The sequence below is a fragment of the Pelophylax lessonae genome, assembly GCF_965119305.1.
Source record: "Pelophylax lessonae genome assembly, chromosome: 12".
In the NCBI taxonomy this organism is placed as follows: domain Eukaryota; kingdom Metazoa; phylum Chordata; class Amphibia; order Anura; family Ranidae; genus Pelophylax; species Pelophylax lessonae.
In genome coordinates, this window is record NC_138779.1 from 212,193,421 (window position 1) to 212,220,125 (window position 26,705).

The following is a 26,705-nucleotide window of genomic DNA, read 5'->3' on the forward strand; positions in this document are numbered from 1 at the left end:
GCATCATGGTAATAAATCTACCTTGTGTGTATAAGAATAAGATCCATAATACGCAACTCGGTGCCATGTGGCTACAAACACCCACTGAGCTGTGAAATCCACAGCATGGAAGTAAGTTCTGATATCGGAGGTGGCCCGGGACAGAAGAGAGGGATCGGTGCTCTCACGGTAATATATATCACCCGCTATTCTATTATCTATATCAGTCCAGAAGAGAGCCAGGAACGGGTTTCCATAAGCAACAGGAAGAGCTTGTGGTGTGAATTGACTGATTGGTGAGCCAAATGACAACAGACCATTATTATTCACCTGTTAAGGAGACAATTGAAAAAAAAAAAGGTAGATATAGAAACATAGAAATATAGAATTGGTGAGGAATTCTGCCTATTTATCTAAAGTAGGAAATGGGTGAATGACCTGAGAACAACATTTCTATGGGTGAAGCCTAATTTTGAAATGATCTATGATTTCAGAATTTAAAATTTTATAAAAAGAGATTTTATTTAAATGGCATACTCACATAGAGATAAGAGTAATTTCTCCCAAACAGTGGGATATCTCTAGAAGTAAATATTATTGGCGATCCTCCATCATCTATTTTTGGATTGATAATGTCGATTGCAGATCCATATGGGTAGAGCAGATCTGTCCAAAAGAACAATCATAACTTACTTCCCCATCAAAGGAAATATCAACAAGTAGCATTGCCCCCTAGAGGACTGCTGAGAATTACGCTTTCTGGATTCCCCTGGGTTTCCCTTAGCAACTGACAGCAGATATACAGCAATGAAAGTTCTTGGCTCAGTCAATAATCAATCCAGGGGATGTTGGTTTTGTGGTTTTATTGAGAACTTGGAAAGGGATGAGTGGGATACTCCAACTGACAACTATTCACAATGGTGAGGACAACTGACTTTAGAATGCGCAAGGCCGCTGCTTCACCCTGCCACTGAAGTGAAGATAGATCAAATGTTCCTGCTTTAATTACTCATCAGGGTTCTAACTTGGCACCCCTTTCTCACTTGCTGTGTGTGCTGACAACCCGTCCACTGACTGGAGTGGTCCCCTTCCTGGGCAGACCTCCGGCAAGCTTCCCGGTACTCACGGACACTGTTTTTCCCAAGATTGCTCTGCCTCCATCTTCACTAGTCAGCTTTCATGGACCTCCTGGCTCAGCTCCACACTCCTGGCTCACAAGGTCGACCGCCTGTGGCCACCATCCACAGCAGCAGAAGGAGAGACAAATGTCACCCGCCTTCTGGGACCTGGCTTCCCGCTCAAAGACACTCTGCCACATGTGCCTTTGGCTTTAATAGCCTATCCCAGGATGCACCACTCGTCTGTGCCAACCCACTGAGATAGCCACAATAGCCTGTGTGTCACTGGCTGGGTTTACTCCACTGTCCAACAAGCCTCCCTATTGGTCACAGTGGGGACACTCCCTCAGCCCAGATGAATCACACATGGACACATACAACAGGCCTAACTAATGATCAGGCTCCCCTGATAAGCAGAAGGAGATACTAGGCTTTACTTACCTAGCACCTACCTAGGAGGGTGCTACATACATTATAACCTGCCTATCAAGCTATAACCGTCTACTGAGAAGCATAAATGTGCTAAAATGATACTCTAGCCTCAGCCTCCAGCATAGATGGAGACTGTTGCACAGAATTTATTGGAGCAGGTGAAGTTAAGCAGATCGCGTATCAGTATGAAGATCTCAGAAGCCCCCATGCTTACTTTAAGTTCTTTAAAAAGTTTCTAGTGAATTTTTTTGTTACCTGAAGACAATATAAAAGGAGTAGTATTAGTTGTGGTGTGTGTCGTGAAAGGTCCAGGTGTAGTTGTCAATGGAGTGTCCGTAGAATTTTCATTTTCTGAAGAATCATCTAGGAACAAAAACATATTTATACATTTTTACTCCACCAACCTCCCAACCACCTACCCCCTTCTGGTTTTGGTATAATGGGCAAGAATCAAGAAAGACACAACATATCTTTTGAGAATATTTTGCAGTGTTAATTTCCTTAGAACTTAATATTATTAAGGGAGAAGTGTGGGATAGGAAAAAAAAACATATAAACTCACTTTATATGGCTACGACATCAGTCTAATGTTGCAGCTGTTCCCAGCAAGCTCTAAACCTAATAAATGAGCAATCACATGACTGCTGATTGCTTAGTTCTCCATTTTCTTGGAGCATAGAGCAGTGACATTCAGTTGCCGACCCTCTGCTCTGCCCCTCCAGAGCTCCTGGGAGACCTGGGCTGTGGGAGGGTGGAGGGAGGTCAGTGGGAGCAGCTGGCTCAGGCTCCCAGTAGCATGAGAAGCCAAGCCAGCTGCCAGTCAGGCATGAGGGTGGATCCTGGCATTATTTTCGGGATCCATGCAGAGCCTTGACCAGCTCTGTGATGTCAGCTGATATCGGGTTTTAGCCCATTGTTGGCTGAATCTGGGTCACAGGAATTTATAAATAAGTGCCCTCCTGTGACCTACTCACTGAGGGGGAGCAGAAGCAGCTGGCTCAGGCTCTCAGTGGCATTATTGTCGGATCCCTGCAGAACCTGGACTGACTCTGTGCAGTCTTCCAACAAAGGGCATTAGCCGGCTGTTGACGTAATCTGGGTCACAGTAATACAGAAAAAAGTGAACTCCTGTGATCCAGAAGAGAAGTACGACCAAAAATGAATTATTTTGATGGTTGAGCCAACAACAGCTCTATGTCTTATTTTTACCCTTTTTGCTTAAAAATATACAGTCAATTCTCTTGTAAAGCTAATTAAATTGTTTTTATTAATGTGTGTTAATATTTTGTATTGTACAGTTATATTTATGTGAAGGTAGAAATATTTCAATATTATTTCTGCAAGTTGGGATTACTGCTATGGAACACAATGGTTGTACTTTACTACTCCTTCTTGCAATGTAAGTTTGAAGCCTAATTAACCGCCATAGTTTTACTGCACTTTGGGGCACTTTTGGGCACTTTGGTGGGATGGCAGCCTGCTTTCAGAGATAGAAGCGACTCTGTGGATAAGGAAGTGAGAGACAAGCGGTGCCACTATGTTAACCACTTGACGACCAGCCACTGTAGTTTTACGTCGGCGGGTTGGCTCTGTCCCACAAAACGACATACCTGTACGTCACTTTGTAGAACCGCTAGTGGGGGTGCGTGCATGCTGCTAGAGGCATATAGGTGCGCCCATTTGCCTCAGGGTAAGCAAATCAGCAGGTCCGGAGGCCATGATTGCCGCTGGGCACCTGCAATCGCTCCCTGTGGAGACAGAACAGCGGTCTGCCGTTGTAAAGTGCTGTATCGCAAAAAATGGCCTGGTCATTAAGGGGTCCTGTCCAGAAGAGGTTAAAAGCAATGAGAAGAGAAGACCAAGCGCCAATCTAATTGCTGCTCCACCACTGCCGAGGATTAGCACATCCCCTGCCTTTCAACAGGAGATCGCCGCTCATCCCCTACAGCGCCAGCTCCGCAAGCAAATCAGAAGGACACCCTGGATGAGCACTGCCCAGATCCTCTACTGTTTTAAGATGCCTGCTTTTAACACATCTTTGTGAGTAACACTCTTTTAAATTGATATTAAATACTTGCATTGCTACACTTAGATTGGCGCTTGCTCTTCTCTTCTCTCTTTTTTGGATCCATACAGGGTTACTTCACTCTTTAAAGCCTGCAGCCATCAAAGCGATATAGTAATTCCACTGGACTTTGCCATTTGCATTTGCCCATATCTAGACTACTGCAGCAGCTCGTGCAGTCCGATTGCGCCAATCTCTCCCCCTTTCCTTGTAAAAGCAATGCACTTCCTGTGTGGATGATCTCTCAATAGCTTTTAGGCAGGTAGGTGTAGTAAATGCATTATTTAATCTATCCTGAAATTGGAGTCTAACCTATAAATATTTACATTTGATTAAAAAAAAAAAAAACTGAAAATAATTAAAAATATAAACACCATACCAAAATTAACTTAAACTAAACCCTTCAGAAGCAATTCTAAATGTGTGCTAATATATATATATATATATATATATATATATATATATATATATATATATATATATATATATATATATTTCAGATTGGGTTGGATAATATTTATTTTAATGCCAGAAGGTTAAATATACTGGAACCTCACCTATATTTCCATTGACATCCTCTGGATGTAGTTGGTCCACTTTAAATACCCAACGTCCGGTTACATTGACATTGCTTGTGGACGATAAATTGGCAATGGAGAGAGTGAGGGATCCTGGGAGTGTGTAGTATCCTGTATCGTAGCCGCTGTTCAGGCCAGCCTATGCAGTTCAAAAAAAATTTTTTAAGAATTGTTTATGCAAACTACAATAAAATCATCACTGTATAAACTTTATTCATTGATACTTAGGTAGGACAAAACGTTCATGTTTTAGCAAGCAAAGTAACTTTGGTGATAAGTGTTCCTTAAATGGTTAACCAAGTATGGAAATAAATTGCAACTTAATTTGAACACATTGTAAAATGCATTCATGGTACAAATATTCAATTTTTGTCTGGGATTGGCCATCTTCCTTGTTCTTCTAACCCAGTTTAGTCCTATGAAAATAAAACTAGAGTCCAGAGTCACTGTATGAACTTTATTTACTGATAGCCAAGAAGGGCAGAAAGTTAATTTTTATCCAGCAACTTTGACTATGGTGATAAGTGTTCTTTACATAGTTAACCAGGTATGGAAATTAAATATAGCTTAAGTAGAACACATTGTAAGATGCATTCATGGTACAAATATTCCATTATTGTCAGTGCTCAACTATCCTCCTAGCTCTTTTTATTATTATTCCAGGTTAATCCTATGAAGAAAAAACTAGGGTCAAATTGCTGAAATTTTGTCAAAATTGGGAATATTTTGGCAACATTCCACCGTTCCATAAAATGCATAGGAGTCAATGAGAAAGAAAGTTAAGGATGCAATTGGCCTTTATGTTACCCCCTAGGTTTAGGTGTTTTCTCACAGTGCCTATCTCATGAAATGATACTTCTCTGAAACCCCTGAGTGAATTCAAAGACTTATAGTTTAGGAATAAAGAGATCTGCTCAATAGAAAACTACGTCATCCTCAACATAGTGAACAATAGCTCAGTAGACAAACAAAGCCATGTGATCATCACAATTTGAAACAGTGTTTCTTTATAGTGATTATCTCATGAAATGACACATCTTTCAGCCCCCTAAAAGAATTAAAAAATGTAAAGTTTAGGAATAAAGAGAAATGCTCACCAAGGCCAAAGGTCCATGTTGGTAGGAACCGTAGGCATAAATACTCGGCCACTGAATATCATCGTAATTGTACAGAAGGAAGGTCTGATAGCCATCAGTGCTCAGGACAGCCTGGAATGTGTTCACCTTTAAATACAACACATATTTGTTCAAGACTAAACCTCTGAAATACAGCCATTGTTGCAACCCGAAGAAAAGGCATCATAGTATTATCTTTACCCGGTTTGTTGAAGATCCATAATATGAAACTTGGTGCCATGTGGCCACAAACACCCACTGAGCTGTGAAATTCACGGCGTGGAAGTAAGTTCTGATATCGGAGGTGGCCCGGGACAGAAGAGCGGGATCGGTGCTCTCACGATAATATATATCACCGATAAATCTATTATTTACATCTGTCCAGAAGATGGCCAGGAACGGGTTTCCAAATGCAACAGGAAGAGCTTGTGGTATGTATTGGCTGATTGGTGAGCTGAATGATAACAGACCGTTATTATTCACCTGTAAGGAGAAAATTTAGATTTATTTTGATACTCACATCAATATACAGCAGAGGAATGGTAGCTAATTGCCTAATACATAGACATAAGCGTATGACCACTGGACAATGTTAATAAGAAGAAGCTTACTTTCAAAACAGTAAGAGTATTGTTTTTGGTTACGTTTTTAAGAATGTTTTAGAAATTCAATTCAAAATATATGTGTAAAAGTTATCAAGCATGATGCTTACATAAAGATAAGAGTAATATCTTCCAAAAAGTGGAATTTGTCTGGAAGAAAATATTAATGGAGATCCTCCATCAAGTTCCTTTGGATTGATATTGTCAATAGCGGATCCATATGGGTAGAGAAGATCTAAAACAAAGATGAAACTTCATGTTATGCAATATATAAAGAAAAAAATAAAAATAAAATGAAATGAAAACCTTTGACTTTAAAAAAACACGGGCTGCCTATGTTTTGTGTAGGTTAAAGTGGTTGTAACCCCCCCCCCCCTGTAATGTTTGTACCTATAGGTAAGCCTATAATAAGACTTACCTATAGGTACTGTAAATATCTCCTAAATACCGTTTAGGAGATATTTACATTGCATGCAGCTGATGACGTCATCGGCACATGCGCACTGAAGGAATGGCCGCCTGTGCCGTTTCTTCAGAGCCTTGTGCCTTGACCAGCGGCTCCGGAGAGCATGCATGGGAGTGACTTCACATGGCTCTGGCCTGGCCAGTAGCCACAGACCCAGAGGCAAGATAGGCGAAGATGGATGCGGCCTCCAGTGGGGACGACGCGGGCTTTGTTTGCAGGTAAGTGTCACATAATGTGCTAGTATGCGATGCATTATACAGGTAACCTAAAATATTTTTTTCCAGACTTTACTTCTTCTTTAACTTAAAAGGACCTAGATAAAGTACCTTACATGTTTACAAATATGAGTTGGCTTATTTATTAGGGTAAAATAAAGAGCATTGATAATACAAAGCAGTAATTCATTAAATGTTGGATCCAAATTTCCATCATCCCTTCAATTGCAAAAATGTTCCAATGAACTCTTACGGGACTTTTACACTGATTGCTGTGTAAAAGTCCCATAAGAGGTCATTGGAACTTTGATTGGAGCATTGATGATATGGAACATGCAGAGCATGCAGTAACATACAGTATAACACTCAATCCAATAGCAGTTATATGATCTTGTATCTACCATAGATACATTTTGGATGGTTTCTCTGGGTTACCAAAGTTTGAAAACTGCCTAAAATTCTAAAGTTGTAGAATACCCTCCATGGCGAAAACGAGTCTTGTTATTACAATTTTATATTATATAAATATAATTATATAAATTATATGTTATACAACCCTGGTTCGGCCACACCTGGAGTATTCTGTCCAGTTCTGGTCGCCAATCCTGAGAAAGGATGTGCTGGAACTGGAGAGAGTCCAAAGAAGGGCAACAAAACTATTTAGTGGATTGGAGGACCTTAGTTATGAGGAGCGATTACAAGCGCTTCATTTATTCTCCTTGGAGAGGAGACGCCTGAGAGGGGACATGATAGCGATCTACAAATATATCAATGGCGATCCTAGCATAGGTAGAAAACTATTTCATCCCAAGGAGTGGAAGAGGACACGTGGCCACACAATAAGATTAGAGGAGAGGCGGTTTAACGTTATGCTGCGTAAGGGGTTCTTCACTGTAAGGGCAGTGTGAATGTGGAACTCTCTTCCATAAATGGTGGTAGCTGCAGGGAGTATGGATACTTTTAAAAGACTCTTGGACGTGCATCTCACAGATCACAACATTCAGGGTTATGGGAAATGATCAGTCCACTGACACACACACACCTACACAGGTTGAACTGGATGGACTGATGTCTTTATTCAACCTCAACTACTATGCAACTATGTAACTATGTAACTATATTGATTTGCTGTTATGTTGTGGCTTCACTAACTGCGGTTTATTTTAGGCCCCTTTCATACTTGTGCGACTTAAAAGTCGCGCGATTTTACCGCAATTTTGTTGCCGTGATTTTGACGGGATTTTGACTGGACTAGAAGCAATGCCTATGTCTTTGGACCTCAAAACGCAATAAAATCAGCCAAAAGTCGTGCAGGGGCTACTTTGAAGTCAATGCGAGTTGAAGTTGTACAGATATGAACAGTACTAATTGGAAATCATGGAGAACGACTTGTCATGCGACTTTGCAGTTCCAAATCGCAGGTCAAGTCACACAAGTGTGAAAGGGGCCTTAAAGTAATCATGGAAAACCTGCAGACACATCTGATTCTACTGCCAAACCAGACATGTATAACCACTGCCTCTGTTTTCATTATAGTCAACCGCATAGGTGGGGACTGCTGCATTGAATCTGTTGGAGCAGTAGTAGGGTAGAAATCATTATAGATCATGTTTTAGTACGAAGATCTAAGGATTCCTGATGCCTAGTTTATACTCTTTTGAATAGTTGCTCATTTTCTTTCTGTTACCTGAAGACAATATGAAAGGAGAGGTATTAGTTGGGGTGTGTCTGGTGATGGGTCCAGGTGTTGTTGTCAATGGAATGTCCGTAGAATTTTCATTTCCTGTAGAATTATCTAGGAAGAAAAAAAAAAACATACCTAAACATTTATACACACAATTGGGTAAGGACTAAAAAAAGACACACAATGTCCTCTGAGAACATTTTGAAGATATTCTTTTTATTGATAGCCTAATTTTCTTAGAGTGTGTTGCTGACGTAACTGTAATCACTATGATTTGCGGCAACAAAATTGCGGAACCTGACCTGCGAACACCAGGAAAGCAATATCTTGATTGCTGTACAACCATTGAACCAGGATTCGGCTCACTATAAGTTTTAAAGTTTGAGTTTGAAACATCAAGTTTTTATATGTTACCAATAAAGTCACAAATTGCAAATAAAATTGCAACAGTCCATACGAGGCTTTCGTGCAACACAGTTATGTATTTCACCACTGTTATATCCCGCTACAGTTTTTGCAATATGATATATTTGTGAAAATCTCAATAAAAATCTTTTGAAACTAAAAAAAAGAAAAACCTTTAACATCACTTTAAGTCTCTTTATTTGGAGCACAACCACTTGTTACTGACCTTCGGCTTGTTCCTCAACTATGCTTCTGCTTAACCCCAATCGTCAACCACTTGTTACCAACCATTGGCTTTTTTACTGACTACGCTTCTGATCGATCTCCACCTCTCCACCTGCTATATCTGCTACTGGACCCCGGCATGCTCACCTCCTGGTGGGGTAACATGCAGCAAAACCAACTGTAATCACTATGATGGTTCAGCTAACAATGGCTATGTGTCCTATTTTTACTCTTGATGCAAATATACAGTAAATTATTTTGTAAAGTATTCAGCTTAGTGATATTAATCCTCTTAATGTGTGTTAAGAACTCCAAATATATGTTTACAAAAAATATACAATTACCGTAGTTCAGATTTGGTTAGATAATATATATTATTTTATTACCACAATGTTAAACGCAATTTTGCCCTCACCGATATTTCCATTGGCATCCTCTGGATGTAATTTGTCCACTTTAAATGCCCAACGTCCGGTTACATTGACGTTGCTCGTAGATGATAAATTGGCAACAGAGAGTGTGAGGGATCCTGGGAGTGTGTAGTATCCTGTATCGTAGCCACTGTTCAGCCCAGCCTATGTAGTTCAAGAACATTGTTGAAGAATTAATGATAAGTGTTCCTTAAATGGATAACCAAGTATGGAAATAAAATACAGCTTAAGTAGAACACATTGTAAGATAAATTCATGGTACAAATGTTCTGTTATTGCCTGGGATTAACCATCCTCTTGTTCTAACCCACATAAAAATTAAACTAGAGTCAAGAATATTTGAATATTCATTGTTTTCCTTAAAGTGGTTCTAAGGGCTTGAGGTTATACACCTTCATGCATTCAATGCATGAAGGTAAAAAACCTTCTCTGTGCAGTACCCCCCCCCCCCCCAGCGCCCCCTAAAACTTAGTTGAGCCCCATCACAATTCAGCGATGTGCTTGAGAGACTCGGCTTTCTGGGTACTCTTCCTCCTCATTGGCTGAGACAACTGTGGGAACAATGGTCTCCCACTGCTATCAATCATAAGACAGTGAGCCAATGGGGAGAGAGATGGGGCACAGCTCTGTGTGTGAATGGTCTTACAGAGCCACAGCTTTGGAGTGAGCCTTCTTGGGTGCCTCCATTGCAAGCTGCCTGCTCTGGGGGCACTGGACAGGAGGAAGGGGCCAGGAGCACCGGGGGGGGGGGGAGGGGGGGGGGCTGAGAAGAGGTGAATCAGGGCTGCTATAGTGCAAAACCACTGCACAGAGTTGGTATGTATGACATGTTTGTTATTTAAAAAAAAAAAAGAAAAACCTGTGTCTAAGGGAACGGAACCTGACCTGCGAAAGCCAGGAAAGCAATATCTCGATTGCTGTACAACCATAGAACCAGGATTTGGCTCACTATAAAGTTTTAAAGTTTGAGTTTGAAACATCAAGTTTTTATATATTACCAATAAAGTCATAAATTGCAAATAATAGTGCAACAACCCATACCAGGCTTTCATGCAACACAGTTATGCATTTCGCCACTGTTATATCCCGCTACAGTTTTTGCAATATGATATATTTGTGAAAATCTCAATAAAAATCTTTTGAAACTAAAAAAAAGAAAAACCTTTAACATCACTTTAAGTCTCTTTATATGGAGCACAACCACTTGTTACTGACCTTCGGCTTGTTTCTATTCCTACTATGCTTCTGCTTAACCCCAATCGTCAACCACTTGTTACCAACCATTGGCTTTTTTACTGACTACGCTTCTGATTGATCTCCACCTCTCCACCTGCTATATCGGCTACTGGACCCCGGCATGCTCCCCTCCTGGTGGGGTGATGCTGAGGACTGCAACTTGGTACTAACATGCAGCAAAACCAATCTCCACCATATGAAGTTCTGGGGAACACCAGTTAGTGCTTAGACTCCTTGTGTGAGCCAGTGTCATCCACCAGGATGACCTACTTCTTTACTTATCTAGCTGGTCGGTGGGAGCCTCTCGACTGCTATAGCTACTGATCTCGAGCCTGACCCCTGACTGTGACAGCATAGGACATAAAATATTACTTCTTTGAAAACCGCTAGTGAAGAAAACCAAGGGATCGATAACATACCTGTAGTGCACAATAGCTCAGTACATAAACAAAGTAATGGGATCACAGTTTGCAACTGCGCTTCTTTATAGTACGTATCTTATGAAATGACACTTCTTTCAAATTCCTCAGTGAATTAAAAGACTTGTAATTCAGGAAAAAGGAGACCTGCAGTGCTCACCAATGCTAAACGTCCATCCTGGGAGTAACCATCCCAGCTTATACTTGGCCACTGAATATCTTCATAATTGTACAGAAGGAAGGTCTGATTGCCATCAGTACTCAGGACAGCCTGAAATGTGTCCACCTGTAAATACAACAAACCAATGTTCAAGACTAAACCTCCAAAAGAAGTTTTAAAGGTTAGAAAACAGCCATTGTTGAAGCTTAAAAAAAGGCATTGTGGTAAAAGATCTACCTTGTGTGTTGAAGATCCATAGTACGCAACTCGGTGCCATGTGGCTACAAACACCCACTGAGCCGTGAAATTCACAGCATGGAAGTAAGTTCTGATATCGGAGGTGGCCCGGGACAGAAGAGAGGGATCGGTGCTCTCACGGTAATATATATCACCCGCTAATCTATTATCTATATCAGACCAGAAGAGAGCCAGGAACGGGTTTCCAAAAGCAACAGGAAGAGCTTGTGGTACGAATTGACTGATTGGTGAGCCAAATGATAACAGACCGTTATTATTCACCTGTGAATGAGAAGATTGAGAAAAAAAATCATAGTTCTTCAATATAGATTTTGTCAGGAATGGTACCTAGAGGGAGGTGAGTGCATGACCTGTGAACATAAATTCTATTGGTGAAGCCAAATTTTGAAATACATATATATATATATATATATATATATATACACACACACACACATATATATATATATATATATATATATATATATATATATATATATATATATATATATATATATATATATATATATATATATATATATATTTTTTTTTTTTTTTTTTTAATAAACACATTTTAGAAAAATAAAATGTATATAGAAAGAGATTTTGTTTCAGCAATATACTCACATAGAGATAAGAGTAATATCTTCCAAAAAGTGGGATGTTTCTAGTAAGATATATTATTGGAGATCCTCCGTCATCAATTTTTGGGTTGGTAATGTCAATAACGGGTCCATATGGGTAGAGAAGATCTGAAGTAAAGAAAACAAAATTCCTTACACCCATCCACAATCAAATCATATGGAAGATGGAAACCATTGCACACCAATGTAATGGATGTAAGAGAGTACTTTACAGTGAGTTCAAATGTTAGTAAAATGGCTGTAAGTCATTTATTTATTTGTTTATTGCAAGCAGGCAAAACATTTGATTTTAATTGGTAACAGCCTATTGCAATCTCTGTTCAACAGAGCTCAGAATGCAGATGCGTAACTAGAACCTTCAGGGCCCTGGTGCAAGAAACCATGAAGGTCCCCCTGGACCCCAGGCCGGGGCCTTTACCTTCAAGCCTGGGGCTCTTCCCACTGATTCTGGGGCCCTTTACTCTCGCTGTGGGGCCCTTTATTACAGTCCCACAGCGGGACCCTTTCACAAGTTTTGCAGTGGGCCCCCTTCCTTGGGCCTCCCCATGGTGGTGGAATGTCAGGGCCTGGTCACAAGTGTGACCTTTGTGATCCTGAAAGTTCACCCACTGGTATCAGCACTTTTTATTTTTTGGTACTTTAATGGTATTATTTTTTATCATCATATTTTTGTTTTTTTTTTACAATGTCACTGACTATGACTCTGTCCATTCGGAAAAGGAAGGAGCTAGCAAATTACATATTTACTGACCCCCTTCCTGGTTCTCTATTGTAACACATCCCCTGCAGCAGCCAGCAGGAGAGGGAAGGGAGCACAGTGTGTGTGTGTGTGTGTGTGGGGGGGGGGGGGGGCAAAGTGGGGAGGGAGACCAGGGGAGCAAACAGGGGCCCAGAGACAGCAGAACACAAGTGAAATGGATAGGAGGAGTGGCGGGGGCAGCATACAGAGGAACCAATCTCCTCCATTTTCCTCCTGCAGTTACAGGAGGGAAAAGGAAGACCGTGATTTCTCTACATGCTGCCCACACCGTCCCTCCTATCCAGGTGTAAAGGGGAGCTGCCCAGGCCCCCTGGAGCATGGGGCCCAGTTGCAGTTGCAACCCCTGCAACCCCTGTAGTTATGCCCCTGTCAGAATGATAGAGGGAGAAGCCTCCATGTCAGACCACACAGGCTTAAACCTGGAGATATGGTCCAGCCTATTGCAATCTCTATTCAGAAGAGCTCAGAATTATAGAGGAAGAAGCTACCCGATGATCCAACCAGCTTCTCAGTCTCCCTCCTGAACACACAGCCACCAGCATGATATTTTCTCCATGTCAGACCACACAGGCCTGAACCTGGAGATATGGTCCATCTAAGGCGAGGTCCATCCTGATCAGATTTGTAGTGAAACATTGGTTTACCTACACTGAAGATTTCTGAGCAATTGGGGCTTCCAAGTTGATGTTAAACATCTCTGCATGCGCGACTCATTTTCCGTAAGGTACTTGGGTCTACAGCTTCTGGAAAGCGTAATATCCATACCTATGGTGGTGGAATTGTCATGCTGGTGACTATTGGTATCTGGATTTCATCATTTCCAAGCACTTTATTTCAAGCACTTTTGGCAATCTGGATTATATATGGACACTGTCTTGCTCCTACTATGTGGACTGCCTCTTTTATGAACATTTTAGCTCACACTCATTTTTTTTATATGATGGTTTCGTGTAATATATGATTTAATCTATGATCACTTCATATATTGTTTAGTGCTGCACTTACATATTTTAATGATCCAACCAGTTATGCTCATATGCTAATAAGGAAAATGCTGATAGGAGAATACAGCAAAGTTACAGAGAGATGAGCTTGTCAGTCTGCTGCCTCTTCTTCATGCAGAGGACATCATCCAGGTTCGACTATCTACCAAGCCTCGCTGTCAAGCAAATACACCGAGCCTACTTCCTGGTTCTAACCTTGCCGTACAAGCCGGCCACGGCGAAAGGATTTCAGCTCCAGCAGGACGGATGTCCATGACCAGATGATGTACACTTCTCCACACTGGAACCTTGTTTTATGGGCATAATTATATGCTTACTAACGTAAGTGTATAATTTTATTCATTAAACCTGTTGCATAAAGTCTACACTTATAGGCGCCTCTGTTTGTCTTTGTTTTAGCCCTGTGGAACCACTGGCTTTGGTTTCTGGATGGCTGCCCTACATGGTGGACTTTTTCTCCCCCTGTGCCATTAATGACTTTTAACTCTATGGACTTTTGGTTCAATATGTGATCAAGCGCCTGTTAACATTGTGTATTTCTGCTGCCTCTTCTTCACTGTTAAATCACAGCCTGAAGGAAGGACATGATCTAGCTGTATTACCTAATTTCAGTTGAGAATATATAGGTCTCCTACCCCACAATTGCTGATTGCATTTGCAATACAAGTTGCAAGGACTACCATAGGTACATTTTGGGTGGCAGCTCTGAGTTACTAAAGTTTGAAAATTGTCTAAAGTTCTAAAATTTGGACGCCCACCGTGGTTAATCCGGGATATCTATGTGGGTTGTTACAATTTTGTATCAATTTGCTCTTATATTGCGGGATCACTAACTAGTGTTCATTTTATAGCAATTATGGAAATACTGAAGAATTCATTGGGATGATTTATAGGAAAATAGTTCACGCCAAAAAAAAGTTCAGAAAATCATTAAAAGAGAATTATGAAGAAAGCTTCATAACCTGCACACAAAATATAACTTTGTATTGGATAAAAGTAAACCTCCATCACAAATTCACCTAAATCTGCTGAATTGCTATCGACATTGTTCACATTGTCCTCCCCAGCATCTGATTCTACTGTCAAACCAGACATATATAACCACTTTCTCTGTTTTCATTGTTGCCTTAGTCTCCCAGTTAGGTGGAGACTGTTGCAATGAAGCTGTTGGAGCAGTGGTGGGGTCGGATTCATCATATATCAATGTTTCTCAACTCCGGTCCTCAGGGCACACTAACAGGCCAGGTTTGCAAGATAACTGAAATACATCACAGGTGATATATTTTGCTGCTCAGTGATTGTAGTATTCTAGTCTGCATCTCCCCAAGGTGATACTTAAAATCTGGCCTGTTAGTGGGTCCTGAAGACCGGAGTTGAGAACCACTGTCATAGATCATGTTTTAGTAAGTAGAGATTCCTCATGCCTAGTTTCTACTACTTTTAATAGTTGCTTCTTTCTATTACCTGAAGACAGTAAGAAAGGAGAGGTAATAGTTGTAGAGCGTGTGGTGAAGGGTTCAGGTGTAGTTGTCAATGGAATGTCCGTAGAAGTTTCATTTTCCGTAGAATCATCTAGGAAGAAAAAACATACCTAATCATTTGTACACACAGCAGCCTCCTAACTGACCTACCCCATTCTGGTTTGGGTGAAATGGGAAAGGACCGAGAAGGACACACAACATGTCCTCTGAGAATATTTTGAAGAGAGCCTTTTTATTGATAGCTTAATTTTCTTAGAATGTGTTGTTGACGTGACTGTAATCACTATGGTGGTTCAGCTAACGATGGCTATGTGTCCTATTTTTTTACTGTTGATGAAACTCTACAGTAAATTATTTTGTAAATAGCACAATAGTAAATCAGCTTGTTGATTAATCCTGTCAATGTGTGTTAGGAACTCTAAATATATGCTCACAAAAACTATACAATACTTTCCCTTTAAATCAGATTTGGTCAGATAATATGTATTTTACTACCACAGTGTTAAACTTAGTGGATCCTCACCTATGTTTCCATTGACATCTTCTGGATGTAGTTGGTCCACTTTAAATGCCCAACGTCCGGTTACATTGACATTGCTTGTGGATGATAAATTGGCAATGGAGAGAGTGAGGGATCCTGGGAGTGTGTAGTATCCTGTATCGTAGCCGCTGTTCAGTCCAGCCTATCCAGTTCAAAAACATTCAAATTACAATGAATACTGTATAAACTTTATTTATTGCTAGGTAGGACAAACCGTTCATGTTTTAGCGAGCAAAGTAACTTTGATGACAAGAGTTCCTTAAATGGTTAACCAAGTATGGAAATAAAATACAGCTTAAGTATAACACATTGTAAGATAAATTCACGGTACAAATATTCCATTATTGTCAGTGCTCAACTATCCTCTTAGCTCTTTTGGTTATTTGTCTAGGGTAATCCTATGGAAAAAACTAGGGTCAAATTACTGAATAGTTGTCGAAATTGGAACACTTTGGCAACATTCCACCATTCTATAAAATGCATAGGGGTCAATAAGAAAGAAAGTTAAGGATGCAATTGGCCTTCAGGTTGCTCCTGAGGGTTAGAAAAGCATACTGGCCTGTGCCAAAAAATGTCACCTTAACTCTTTTAAAAAAATATCTCTATTACTGTAGGGGAGACAGTTCCACATTTCTTAGCTCACAGTAGTCTCCTCCACTACCCATTCTGTGTACATACAATAAAAACAAAAAACAAATAGGCATTAGGATGAGCAGGGCCATCTTACTGAAGTTGCCTAGGGGCCTTACTTGCCCGGGGGGCCCTAACTGCCCAGAGACCCAGCCCCAGCCCCAGCCTCAGCCCCAGCCCCAGCCAAGCATTAGTCCTGATTCCCGTGTGCATTCCATCGCCAAACTTAGCAGGTGGCAAGCGCCTGTCGGCCCTGCACTGCTGTCAGGCCACTTGGGCCATGGAGGGGGAGCCCACAACTGCAAGAATGCCTGTCCGCCTCCATGGGAACAGGCACACACAGGACAGTCGAGTCTGACTCCCATCCGTGAGTGTGTTCACCGGACCCAGCCACCGAACTTGGAAGCTGTCATTAGGCTGGCACTGCTGTACCAATAAATATCGCCTTATCGATAATTTGCAATTTTATTTTCGTGGGTGATTGTGTAGGCGGGGCTTCAGTGCACTGCATTGCCCGGGGGCCTATAATGCTCTTAAGATGGCACTGAGGATGAGTAGATTTGACACATTTCATATACACAAAGGTTTTAGTCATGAGAGTACTTTGTGTAAAACATGTCAAGGTTTCTTATCTTGAAACTTGTCTAATTTAAGCATCTGTTTGCACGAATAAGGTTTGGTCTAACAGTAAGCAGCCGGGACCTACACTCCAGGTTTCCTTGCAGCCCTGATTTTGTGTTTATAAACAAAGCAATGGACTGTTTACATGGCTTTGTTTTCCAGCAAAGCCATTGATCACCACTGGTGACTTTCAGCCCAGGGAGCAAGTACAAACCAGAGGCCCATGGTAAAGCGACTCGGCCCCTCTCCCACTCTTCCACTTCCCGACCCCCATTCCAGGTTGAAGCTCTGCTCCAGGTACTCTCTACTCATCGGCTGAATCAGAGTTCTGGATCTGGCCAGCAGAGGGCAGTTGGGGGAGCTGGGACGGCTCAGTTGGAGCTGGCCAGGGGAGGAGAGTCTCCAGTACAGCATGGAACTGGCCTCTGCTCAGACACAGTTTACACCATCCATGCTGGGAAGGGGCCTGCACTCTATCCTTGTCTTCAATCCACACTCAGTAAGTCAGCAGCAGGGACTTTTTACTTCTCTTCACCAGGAATCCTTTAGGCATGTCTTTGGCAGAAGCAGTGCAGCCTTTTTATGGAGCATTAAAGCGGCCCAGGGGTCAATTGCCCCCCCCCCCCCCGTCCCCTGGCCCTGTCCTCCCCAGTCAATCACCATCTCATCACTAACCTGGGTAACTGTTGCTCCAGTGATAAACAAAGCCATGTGATCACAGCTTGTAAATGTGTTTTCTCACAGTGCCTATCTCATGAAATAATAGTTCTTTAAAACCCCTGAGTGAATGCAAACACGTATCGTTTAGGGATAAAGAGATCTGCTCAATAGAAAACCATATCAACATCACTAACACAGTGAATAGCTCAGTAAATAAACAAAGCCATGTGATCAAAATGTGCACCTGTCTTTCTTTTTGGTGCTTAGCTCATGAAATTACCCTTCTTTCAGACCCCTGAGTGAATTTAAAAACTTGTAGGAACCATTCATATGCATACTTTACTACTGAATATCTTTTTAGAAATGTTCCAGTGAATTCAAAAACTTTTAGTTCAGGAATAAAGAGATCTGCTCACCAAGGCCAAAGGTCCATGTTGGTAGGAACCATTGGCATAAATACTCGGCCACTGAATATCATCATAATTGTACAGAAGGAAGGTCTGATCACCATCAGTGCTCAGGACAGCCTGGAATGTGTTCACCTGTAAATACAACAAATGATTGTTCAAGACTAAACCTCAAAAACCTTAAAAAACAGACATTGTTGCAGCTTAAAGAAAAGGCACCAAAGTATTATCTTTACCCGGTTTGTTGAAGATCCAAAATACGTAACTTGGTGCCATGTGGCTACAAACACCCACTGAGCTGTGAAATTCACGGCATGGAAGTAAGTTCTGATATCGGAGGTGGCCCGGGACAGAAGAGAGGGATCGGTGCTCTCACGGTAATATATATCACCCGCTATTCTATTATCTACATCTGTCCAGAAGATGGCCAGGAATGGGTTTCCAAATGCAACAGGAAGAGCTTGTGGTATGTATTGACTGATCGGTGAGCTGAATGATAACAAACCGTTATTATTCACCTGTGAAGGAGAAAATTGAGAAGATTTTTCTTTATTTGCACCCACAGCAATACACAGTAAAGGGAAATGTAGCTAATTGTCTAATAGGAATGAGTGTATAACCATTGGACAGTACTAAAAAGAATGAAGCTTTCCTTCAAAATGGTAAAATTATTGTTTTTTGTAACATTATAAGAATGTTTCAGAAATTAAATTAAAAAAATATATGTAAAAAATATCAATTATGATGCTTACATAAAGATAAGAGTAATTTCTTCCAAAAAGTGGGATTTGTCTGGAAGAATATATTATTGGAGACCATCCATCAAGTGCCCTTGGACTGATATTGTCGATAGCGGATCCATATGGGTAGAGAAGATCTAAAGCAAAGATTAAACGTCATTTTATGCATTATAAAAAAAAGAAAAAAAATTAAAACCTGCAACTTTTAACACAGGGCAGCCTTAATTTTTGTTGGTTATATCTGCCTTGAATTAAACTTAAAGTATAACTAAAGGCAAAACTTATTTTTCGTTTTGGATATAGTGGAGAGGGATTAGAACCCCTATCAGGTTTTACTGCTATCTGTGCCACGTTTAAGGAGATTCCCCCTCTTTGTTTGTCCTGTTTACCATTATCATTGAAAGTGAAAGTAAAAGAAAATCCCAAATTTTGTGTTGTCCCCAGAAAAGTAATTCAGGGGATATTTACCAACGGGGACACTAGTTCTGGTGACCTGGGTGTCCCCAAGGAATTATCATAATTTGCTGGGATTTCTTCTCACTTCCTGTTTGGCTATAGGACAGGAAGTGAAGGAAAATCTCCCCAATGGGACACAGATGGCAAAAAAAAATGAAAAAAAAAAAAAAAAAAGTTTTGCCTATAGTTCTACTTTAAAGGATACGTTAACCTTTTGTAACATTTTACATGTTCAGGGTATAACATGTAACAGGTTAAGAATGGACTGGTCCCCGCACCCCCCTGATCCCCGCTGTGGCAGCAAGCGGGGTTCTTCTTCTTCCCCCCCCCCACCCCCCCGGCCACATCACTGATTGACAGCGCGCTGTGCATGGAAAACTGCAAGGTCTGGCAGCCTTTGAGGCCATTGGCTTGTAGTTTTCAATGACCCACCATGACACTCCATAGCTTCCTGTCAAGTTGTTTTTCCTTGGGCCGTAGTTTGAGGATCCCTGCACTAGCAGATCTTCTGGAGACCTGCATGGCACCAGTGATCTGTTGATTCCTGGTGCAGTCAACAGATGCAATTGATTGCACCAGCAATCAACAGATCACTGGTGCCATGCAGGTCTCCAGAAGATCTGCTAGTGCAGGGATCCTCAAACTACGGCCCTCCAGCTGTTGCGGAACTACACATCCCATGAGGCATTATAAAACTCTGACATTCACAGACATGAGTAGGCATGATGGGAATTGTAGTTCCCAAACAACTGAAGGGCCATAGTTTGAAGACCCCTGTGCTAGTGTATCTGCTTTACAGGCTCCAGAAAAAGAATAATAATAAATGCACATTTTGTTTTCCTGCAAAAAAATGCGCATTTATTATTTTTTTTCCAAAAAGTGAACGTATCCTTTAAAAGGACCTAGATCTAGTACTTTACATTTTTACAGATATGAGTTGACTTATTTATTAGGGTAAAATAAAGAGCATCAATGATACAAAGCAGTAATTCATTTAGTGTTGGATCCAGATTGCCATCATCTCTTAAATTGCAAAAATGTTCCAATGAACTCTTTTGGGACTTTTACACTGCAATCAATAATTGATTTTGATTGCCGTGTAAAAGTCCCATGGGATGTCATTGGAACTTTTGAGCCTTGCTGATATTGAAAGAGCAGCAACATACAGTATAAAGCTTAATCCAATATCAGTTATATGATCTTGTATCTACCATTGATACATTTTGGAAGGCTTCTATGGGTTACCAAAATTTGAAAACTCCCTAAAATTAGAAAATTGCCTAAAATGAGGGTAAAATAAAAAGCATTGATGATATGGAAAGTGCAGTAACACATAACACCCAATCCAATATCAGTTATATGATCTGGTATCTACCATAGATACATTTTAGATGGTTTCTCTGGGTTACTGAAGTTTGAAATGTTGCCTAAAGTTCTAAAGTTGTAGACATCCTCCATGGCGAAAACAGTCTTGGTATTAAAATGTTGTATTGATTTGTTGTTATGTCATGGATTCCTTAATTTCATTTTATAGTAACCATGTAAAAACTGAAGACGCATCTGATTCTACTGCCAAACCAGACATTTATGTCTCTGTTTTTATCATAGTCTCCAGCATAGGTGGGGACTGCTGCACTGAATCTGCTAGAGCAGCGGTAGGGTGGGATTCATCATAGATCATGTTTTAGAAGATTACTTTGAATAGTTGCTCATTTTTTTTTCCTCTTACCTGAAGACAATATGAAAGGAGAAGTATTAGTTGTGGAACGTGTGGTGAAGGGTTCAGGTGTAGTTGTCAATGGAATGTCTGTAGAATTTTCATTTTCTGTGGAATTATCTAGGAAGAAAAAACATACCTAAACATTTATACACACAATTGGGGAATTGGGTAAAAAAGACAAACAATGTCCCCTGGGAACATTTTGAAGAGAGTCTTTTTATTGATAGCTTAACCACTTTACCACCGGAGGATTTTGCTGTCTTACGTCCAGGCCACTTTTTGCGATTCGGCGCTGTGCAACTTTAACTGACAATTGCGCGGTCGTGCGACGCCGTACCCAAACAAAATTTATGTCCTTTTTTTCCCACAAACAGAGCTTTCTTTTGGTGGTATTTGATCACCTGTGCAATTTTTACTTTTTGCGCTATAAACAAAAAAATAGCGTAAAATTTGAAAAAACAACAATATTTTTCACATTTTTTTATATGAAATTCCCCCCAAAAAAATGTAAAAATCAAAATTTTTTTACATTTTTGGCCAATTTGTTTTCTGCTACCTATGTTTGGTAAAAAAATTCACAATAAGCGTATTTTGATTGGTTTGCGCAAAAGTTATTGCGTTTACTAACTAAGGGAAAGATTTCTGTCTTTTTTGGTGTTTTTTTTTTAACGCGTAATGGCGGCGATCTGCGATTTTTTTTGCGGGACTGCGACATTGCGGCGGACAGATCGGACCCTTGACTGACATTTTTGACACTTTTGGGGGTACCAGTGACATTACTGCAGTAATCAGTGCTATATATATGCACTGTTACTGTAAAAATTACACTGGCAGGGAAGGGGTTAATTTTATTGGAGAGGGAGGGGTTAATGTATGCCTGGTGCTTACTGACGTGTGTGGGGGGAGGTGACTATGTGACACAAGGACAGATCGCATGTTCAGCTATGCTGAACCCTGCAATCTGACCCTGCCTGTCACTTAGGAGATCCGCCCGCTTGTGTTTACACAAGCAGGCGGATCTCCACACTAGATCCCCGACGATTAGGGAAGAGCAGCGGCGATCGCCGGCCCCTGGCCCGACTCCCGCTGTGACTGAATACAGCGGGAGCGAGGGAAAGGGGGAGTGTCTGACGACGTAGTACTATGTCGTCAGATGATAACGAGCCACTCTGCCACAGTAATATTACGTAAAGTGGTTAATTTTCTTAGAATGTGTTGTTGACGTAACTGTAATCGCTATGATGGTTCAGCTAACAATGGCTATGTGTCCTATTTTTACTCTTGATGCAAACATACAGTAAATTGTTTTGTAAAGTATTCAGCTTAGTGATATTAATCCTCTTAATGTGTGTTAAGAACTCCAAATATATGTTTACAAAAAATATACAATACTTGTCCTTTAAATTACCGTAGTTCAGATTTGGTTATATAATATATATTATTTTATTACCACAATGTTAAACGCAGTTTTACCCTCACCTATATTTCCATTGGCATCCTCTGGATGTAGTTGATCCACTTTAAATGCCCAACGTCCGGTTACATTGACATTGCTTGTAGATGATAAATTGGCAACGGAGAGTGTGAGGGATCCTGGGAGTGTGTAGTATCCTGTCTCATAGCCGCTGTTCAGCCCAGCCTATGCAGTTCAAGAACATTGTTAAAGAATTGATGATAAGTGTTCCTTAAATGGTTAACCAAGTATGGAAATAAAATACAGCTTAAGTAGAACACATTGTAAGATACAAATGTTCCGTTATTGCCTGGGATTAACCATCTTCTCATCCTTCTAACCCAGGTTAGTCATATAAAAATAAAACAAAATTTAAGAATATTTGAATAGAAAGAGAGTATACTCCGCGCTCAGGAAGTGGACAGGGGTGTAGTGTATACAGTGAGCCAATGGGCAAAGAGATGGGGCAGGGCAGAGCCACAGCTCTGTGTGTGAATGGACTTGCAGAGCCACAGCTCTGCTGTGAGCCTGCTTGGGTGCCCCCATTGCAAGTTGCTTGCTCTGGGGGCACTAGACAGGAGGAAGGGGCCAGGAGCATCGGGGGGACCTGAGAAGAGCAGGATCAGGGTTGCTCTGTGCAAAACCACTGCACAGAGTTTGTATGTAGGATATGTTTGTTATTTAAAAAAAAGAAAAACCTTTAACATCACTTTAAGTCTCTTTATATGGAACACAACCACTTGTTACTGACCTTCGGCTTGTTCCTCAACTATGCTTCTGCTTGGCCCCAACCGTCAACCACTTGTTACCAACCATTGGCTTTTTTACTGACTGCGCTTCTGATTGATCTCCACCAGCTATATCTGCTACTGTACCCCGGCTTGCTCACCTTCTGGTGGGGTGATCCTGAGGACTGCAACCTGGTACTAACATGCAGCAAAACCAATCTCCACCATAAGAAGTTCTGGTGAACACCAGTTAGTGCTTAGACTCCTTGTGTGAGCCAGTGTCACCTGCCAGGATGACCTACTTCTTTACTTATCTAGCTGGTTGGTGGGAGCCTCTCGACTGCTATAGCTACTGATCTCCGAGTCTGACCCCTGACTGTGACAGCTTAGGACATAAAATATTACTTCTTTGAAAACCGCTAGTGAAGAAAACCATTTGATCGATAACATACCTGTAGTGCACAATAGCTCAGTACATAAACAAAGTAATGTGATCACAGTTTGCAACTGCGCTTCTTTATAGTGCTTAGCTTATGAAATGACACTTCTTTCAAATTCCTCAGTGACCTAAAAAACTTGTAATTCAGGAATAAAGAGACCAGCTCACTAGGGATGATTGAACTTTTGAAAAGTTCGGTTTGACCAGAACACCCGAATTTCCCGAAAGTTCGGTTCGGATTCCCGGACCCCATTGAAATCAACGTTTTTGATAGAGAGTCAATTATTGAAAAAAAAAAAAAAAGAGATTTCTTTGGATTTAGTGTCGGGGGGGGGGGTCTAAAACGTGTACCTGTGAAGTTTCAGCTCTCTAGCATGTCCAGAACCAGAATTATAGCATGCCAAACCTTCAAAAATGACTTTTTTGCTTAACCGCATCTTTCTTTTGCTCCTAATCAACTGCACAGCCAATGTGTATGATGGGGACATAATGCAGTACACTGGGAACAAGATTAGAGTTTGTAGATGCACTTTATTTCATGTAAAATGGTGTTTGGTGCACTTTAACCTGAATTCTCACAAGAAACAGACATATATGCACGGATACATTCACCTGCAAGAAGCACACTGCTATGTGACCCAAAGTTGTCTCTAAATAAAGCAGATGTGTGTGACGCAGAGTAGCAAAGCCTTTTGCAGTGGACTTAAAGCCTCAGTGACAAGTTAACGGCTGTTCTTGTTGTAAGCATTAAGTCCACTACAAAAGGCTTTGCTACTCTGCGTCACACACATCTGCTTTATTTAGCGACAACTTTGGGTCGCATAGCAGTGTGCGTCTTTCAGGTGATTTTCACATCGCACAGTTGATAAAGCCTCAGTGACAAGTTAATACCTGTTCTTGTTGTAAGCGTTATCAACTGTCACTGAGGCTTTGGCAACTCTGCGCGGTGAAATTCACCTGCAAAACGCACACTGCTATGCGACCCAAAGTTGTCACTAAATACATGTGTGTATCGCTGAAATATATTTTGCACAATAGCTGACTAGCAAGCACGTATACCTGCTGTAGATATATCAGCAGTGCAACGTGCTCACTAGACGGAACCCTGACACTTAAAACTATCCCTACAAAAACTAGATTATTGAATCTAACTATAGTGGTATATAGTACCCTAACTACACTGCATATCCCTTTCCTCACACTAAAAGAACAGCTCTATACAGCAGAAGATAATTTCTAACTGACACTGTCCCTTTAAATTTTTTTTTTTTTTCTAACTCAAACAGCACAATCGCAGTATTTCTAACTACACTGAAAATCTTTCTGTAAGCTGACTGCTCTTCTGCTGATCTGGAGCTTTACAAGCAATCGACTATGCAGCAAACGTTGTTTAACACAGCAGGAGAAACACAAATGCTTCCAGTCTCTTCCAAAGCCTCTGTATTACAGTGCTAGAGGTTAGGCGGGGCTATGTTATATACTGGGGGGCGTATTCACTCCTGATTGGCCTCTGGTCCCCCTAGTCACTCCAATCACGTTCCTAGCAGACTCCTGCCCCCTCATTGGCTTTTACTGAAGTTTATGGGCCAATCACGGGCTTTTAAAGTCCACTTCCTGTCCCATTGCATTTTGGGCGGTTCGGGTGACCCGAATTCCGAACTTTTACCGCAAAAAGTTCGGAATTCAGCCGAATTTCGAACACCCAATGTGCGGGTCGAACCGATGGTCGACCCGAACCATTCGATCATTCCTACTGCTCACCAATGCTAAATGTCCATCCTGGGAGTAACCATTCCAGCTTATACTTGGCCACTGAATATCTTCATAATTGTACAGAAGGAAGGTCTGATTGCCATCAGTACTCAGGACAGCCTGAAATGTGTCCACCTGTAAATACAACAAATGAATGTTCAAGACTAAACCTCCAAAAGAAGTTTTAAAGGTTAGAAAACAGCCATTGTTGAAGCTTAAAAAAGGCATTGTGGTAAAAGATCTACCTTGTGTGTTGAAGATCCATAATATGCAACTCGGTGCCATGTGGCTACAAACACCCACTGAGCCGTGAAATTCACAGCATGGAAGTAAGTTCTGATATCGGAGGTGGCCCGGGACAGAAGAGAGGGATCAGTGCTCTCACGGTAATATATATCACCAGCTACTCTATTATCTATATCAGCCCAGAAGATGGCCAGGAATGGGTTTCCAAATGCAACAGGAAGAGCTTGTGGTACGAATTGACTGATTGGTGAGTCAAATGATAGCAGACCGTTATTATTCACCTGTGAACGAGAAGATTGAGAAAAAAATCATAGTTCTTCAATATAGACTTTGTCAAGAATGGTACCCAGAGGGAGGTGAGTGTATGACCAGTGAACATAAATTCTATTGGTGAAGCCTAATTTTTAAATATATATATATATATATATATATATTTTTTTTTTTTTTTTAATAAACACATTTTAGAAAAAGAAAATGTATATAGAAAGAGATTTTGTTCCAGCAACATACTTACATAGAGATAAGAGTAATATCTTCCAAAAAGTGGGATGCTTCTAGTAAGATATATTATTGGAGATCCTCCGTCATCAATTTTTGGGTTGGTAATGTCAATAACGGGTCCATATGGGTAGAGAAGATCTGAAGTAAAGAAAACAAAATTCCTTACACCCATCCACAATCAAATCATATGGAAAATGGAAACCATTGCACACCAATGTAAAGGATGTAAGAGAGTACTTTACAGTGAGTTCAAATGTTAGTAAAATGGATGTAAGTCATTACATGTATTTATTTGTTTATTGCAAGCAGGGAGAACACTTGATTTTAATTGGTATTTGGTAACAGCCTATTGCAATCTCTATTCAACAGAGCTCAGAATGCAGAGACGTAACTAGAACCTTCAGGGCCCCGGTGTGAGAATACATGAAGGGCCCCCCAGACCCCTGGTCTTTCCCTTCAAGCCTGGGGCTCTTCCTACTGATTCTGGGACCCTTTACTCTCACTGTGGGGCCCTTTATTACGGTCCTGCAGTGGGACCCTTTCACAAGTTCTGCA

The 26,705-nt window shown here is 40.9% G+C and overlaps 1 protein-coding gene across 1 annotated transcript in view; it reads right to left on the reverse strand.

Moving 5' to 3' along the window:
- Positions 1–26,705, reverse strand: part of LOC309568353 (uncharacterized protein) — a gene marked incomplete at both ends in the record, with an annotated part of 123,557 nt that overhangs the window by 94,124 nt on the left and 2,728 nt on the right. The window contains 22 exons of the mRNA XM_082274016.1: positions 22–309; positions 521–645; positions 1,785–1,892; positions 4,152–4,311; positions 5,270–5,395; positions 5,489–5,770; positions 6,000–6,124; positions 8,258–8,365; positions 9,300–9,459; positions 11,131–11,256; positions 11,368–11,649; positions 11,995–12,119; positions 15,240–15,347; positions 15,780–15,939; positions 18,125–18,250; positions 18,352–18,633; positions 18,868–18,992; positions 21,041–21,148; positions 22,511–22,670; positions 25,413–25,538; positions 25,649–25,930; positions 26,164–26,288. Coding sequence (XP_082130142.1) covers positions 22–309; positions 521–645; positions 1,785–1,892; positions 4,152–4,311; positions 5,270–5,395; positions 5,489–5,770; positions 6,000–6,124; positions 8,258–8,365; positions 9,300–9,459; positions 11,131–11,256; positions 11,368–11,649; positions 11,995–12,119; positions 15,240–15,347; positions 15,780–15,939; positions 18,125–18,250; positions 18,352–18,633; positions 18,868–18,992; positions 21,041–21,148; positions 22,511–22,670; positions 25,413–25,538; positions 25,649–25,930; positions 26,164–26,288 — 3,617 coding nt within the window. The remainder of the gene's footprint in view (positions 1–21; positions 310–520; positions 646–1,784; positions 1,893–4,151; positions 4,312–5,269; positions 5,396–5,488; positions 5,771–5,999; positions 6,125–8,257; positions 8,366–9,299; positions 9,460–11,130; positions 11,257–11,367; positions 11,650–11,994; positions 12,120–15,239; positions 15,348–15,779; positions 15,940–18,124; positions 18,251–18,351; positions 18,634–18,867; positions 18,993–21,040; positions 21,149–22,510; positions 22,671–25,412; positions 25,539–25,648; positions 25,931–26,163; positions 26,289–26,705) is intronic.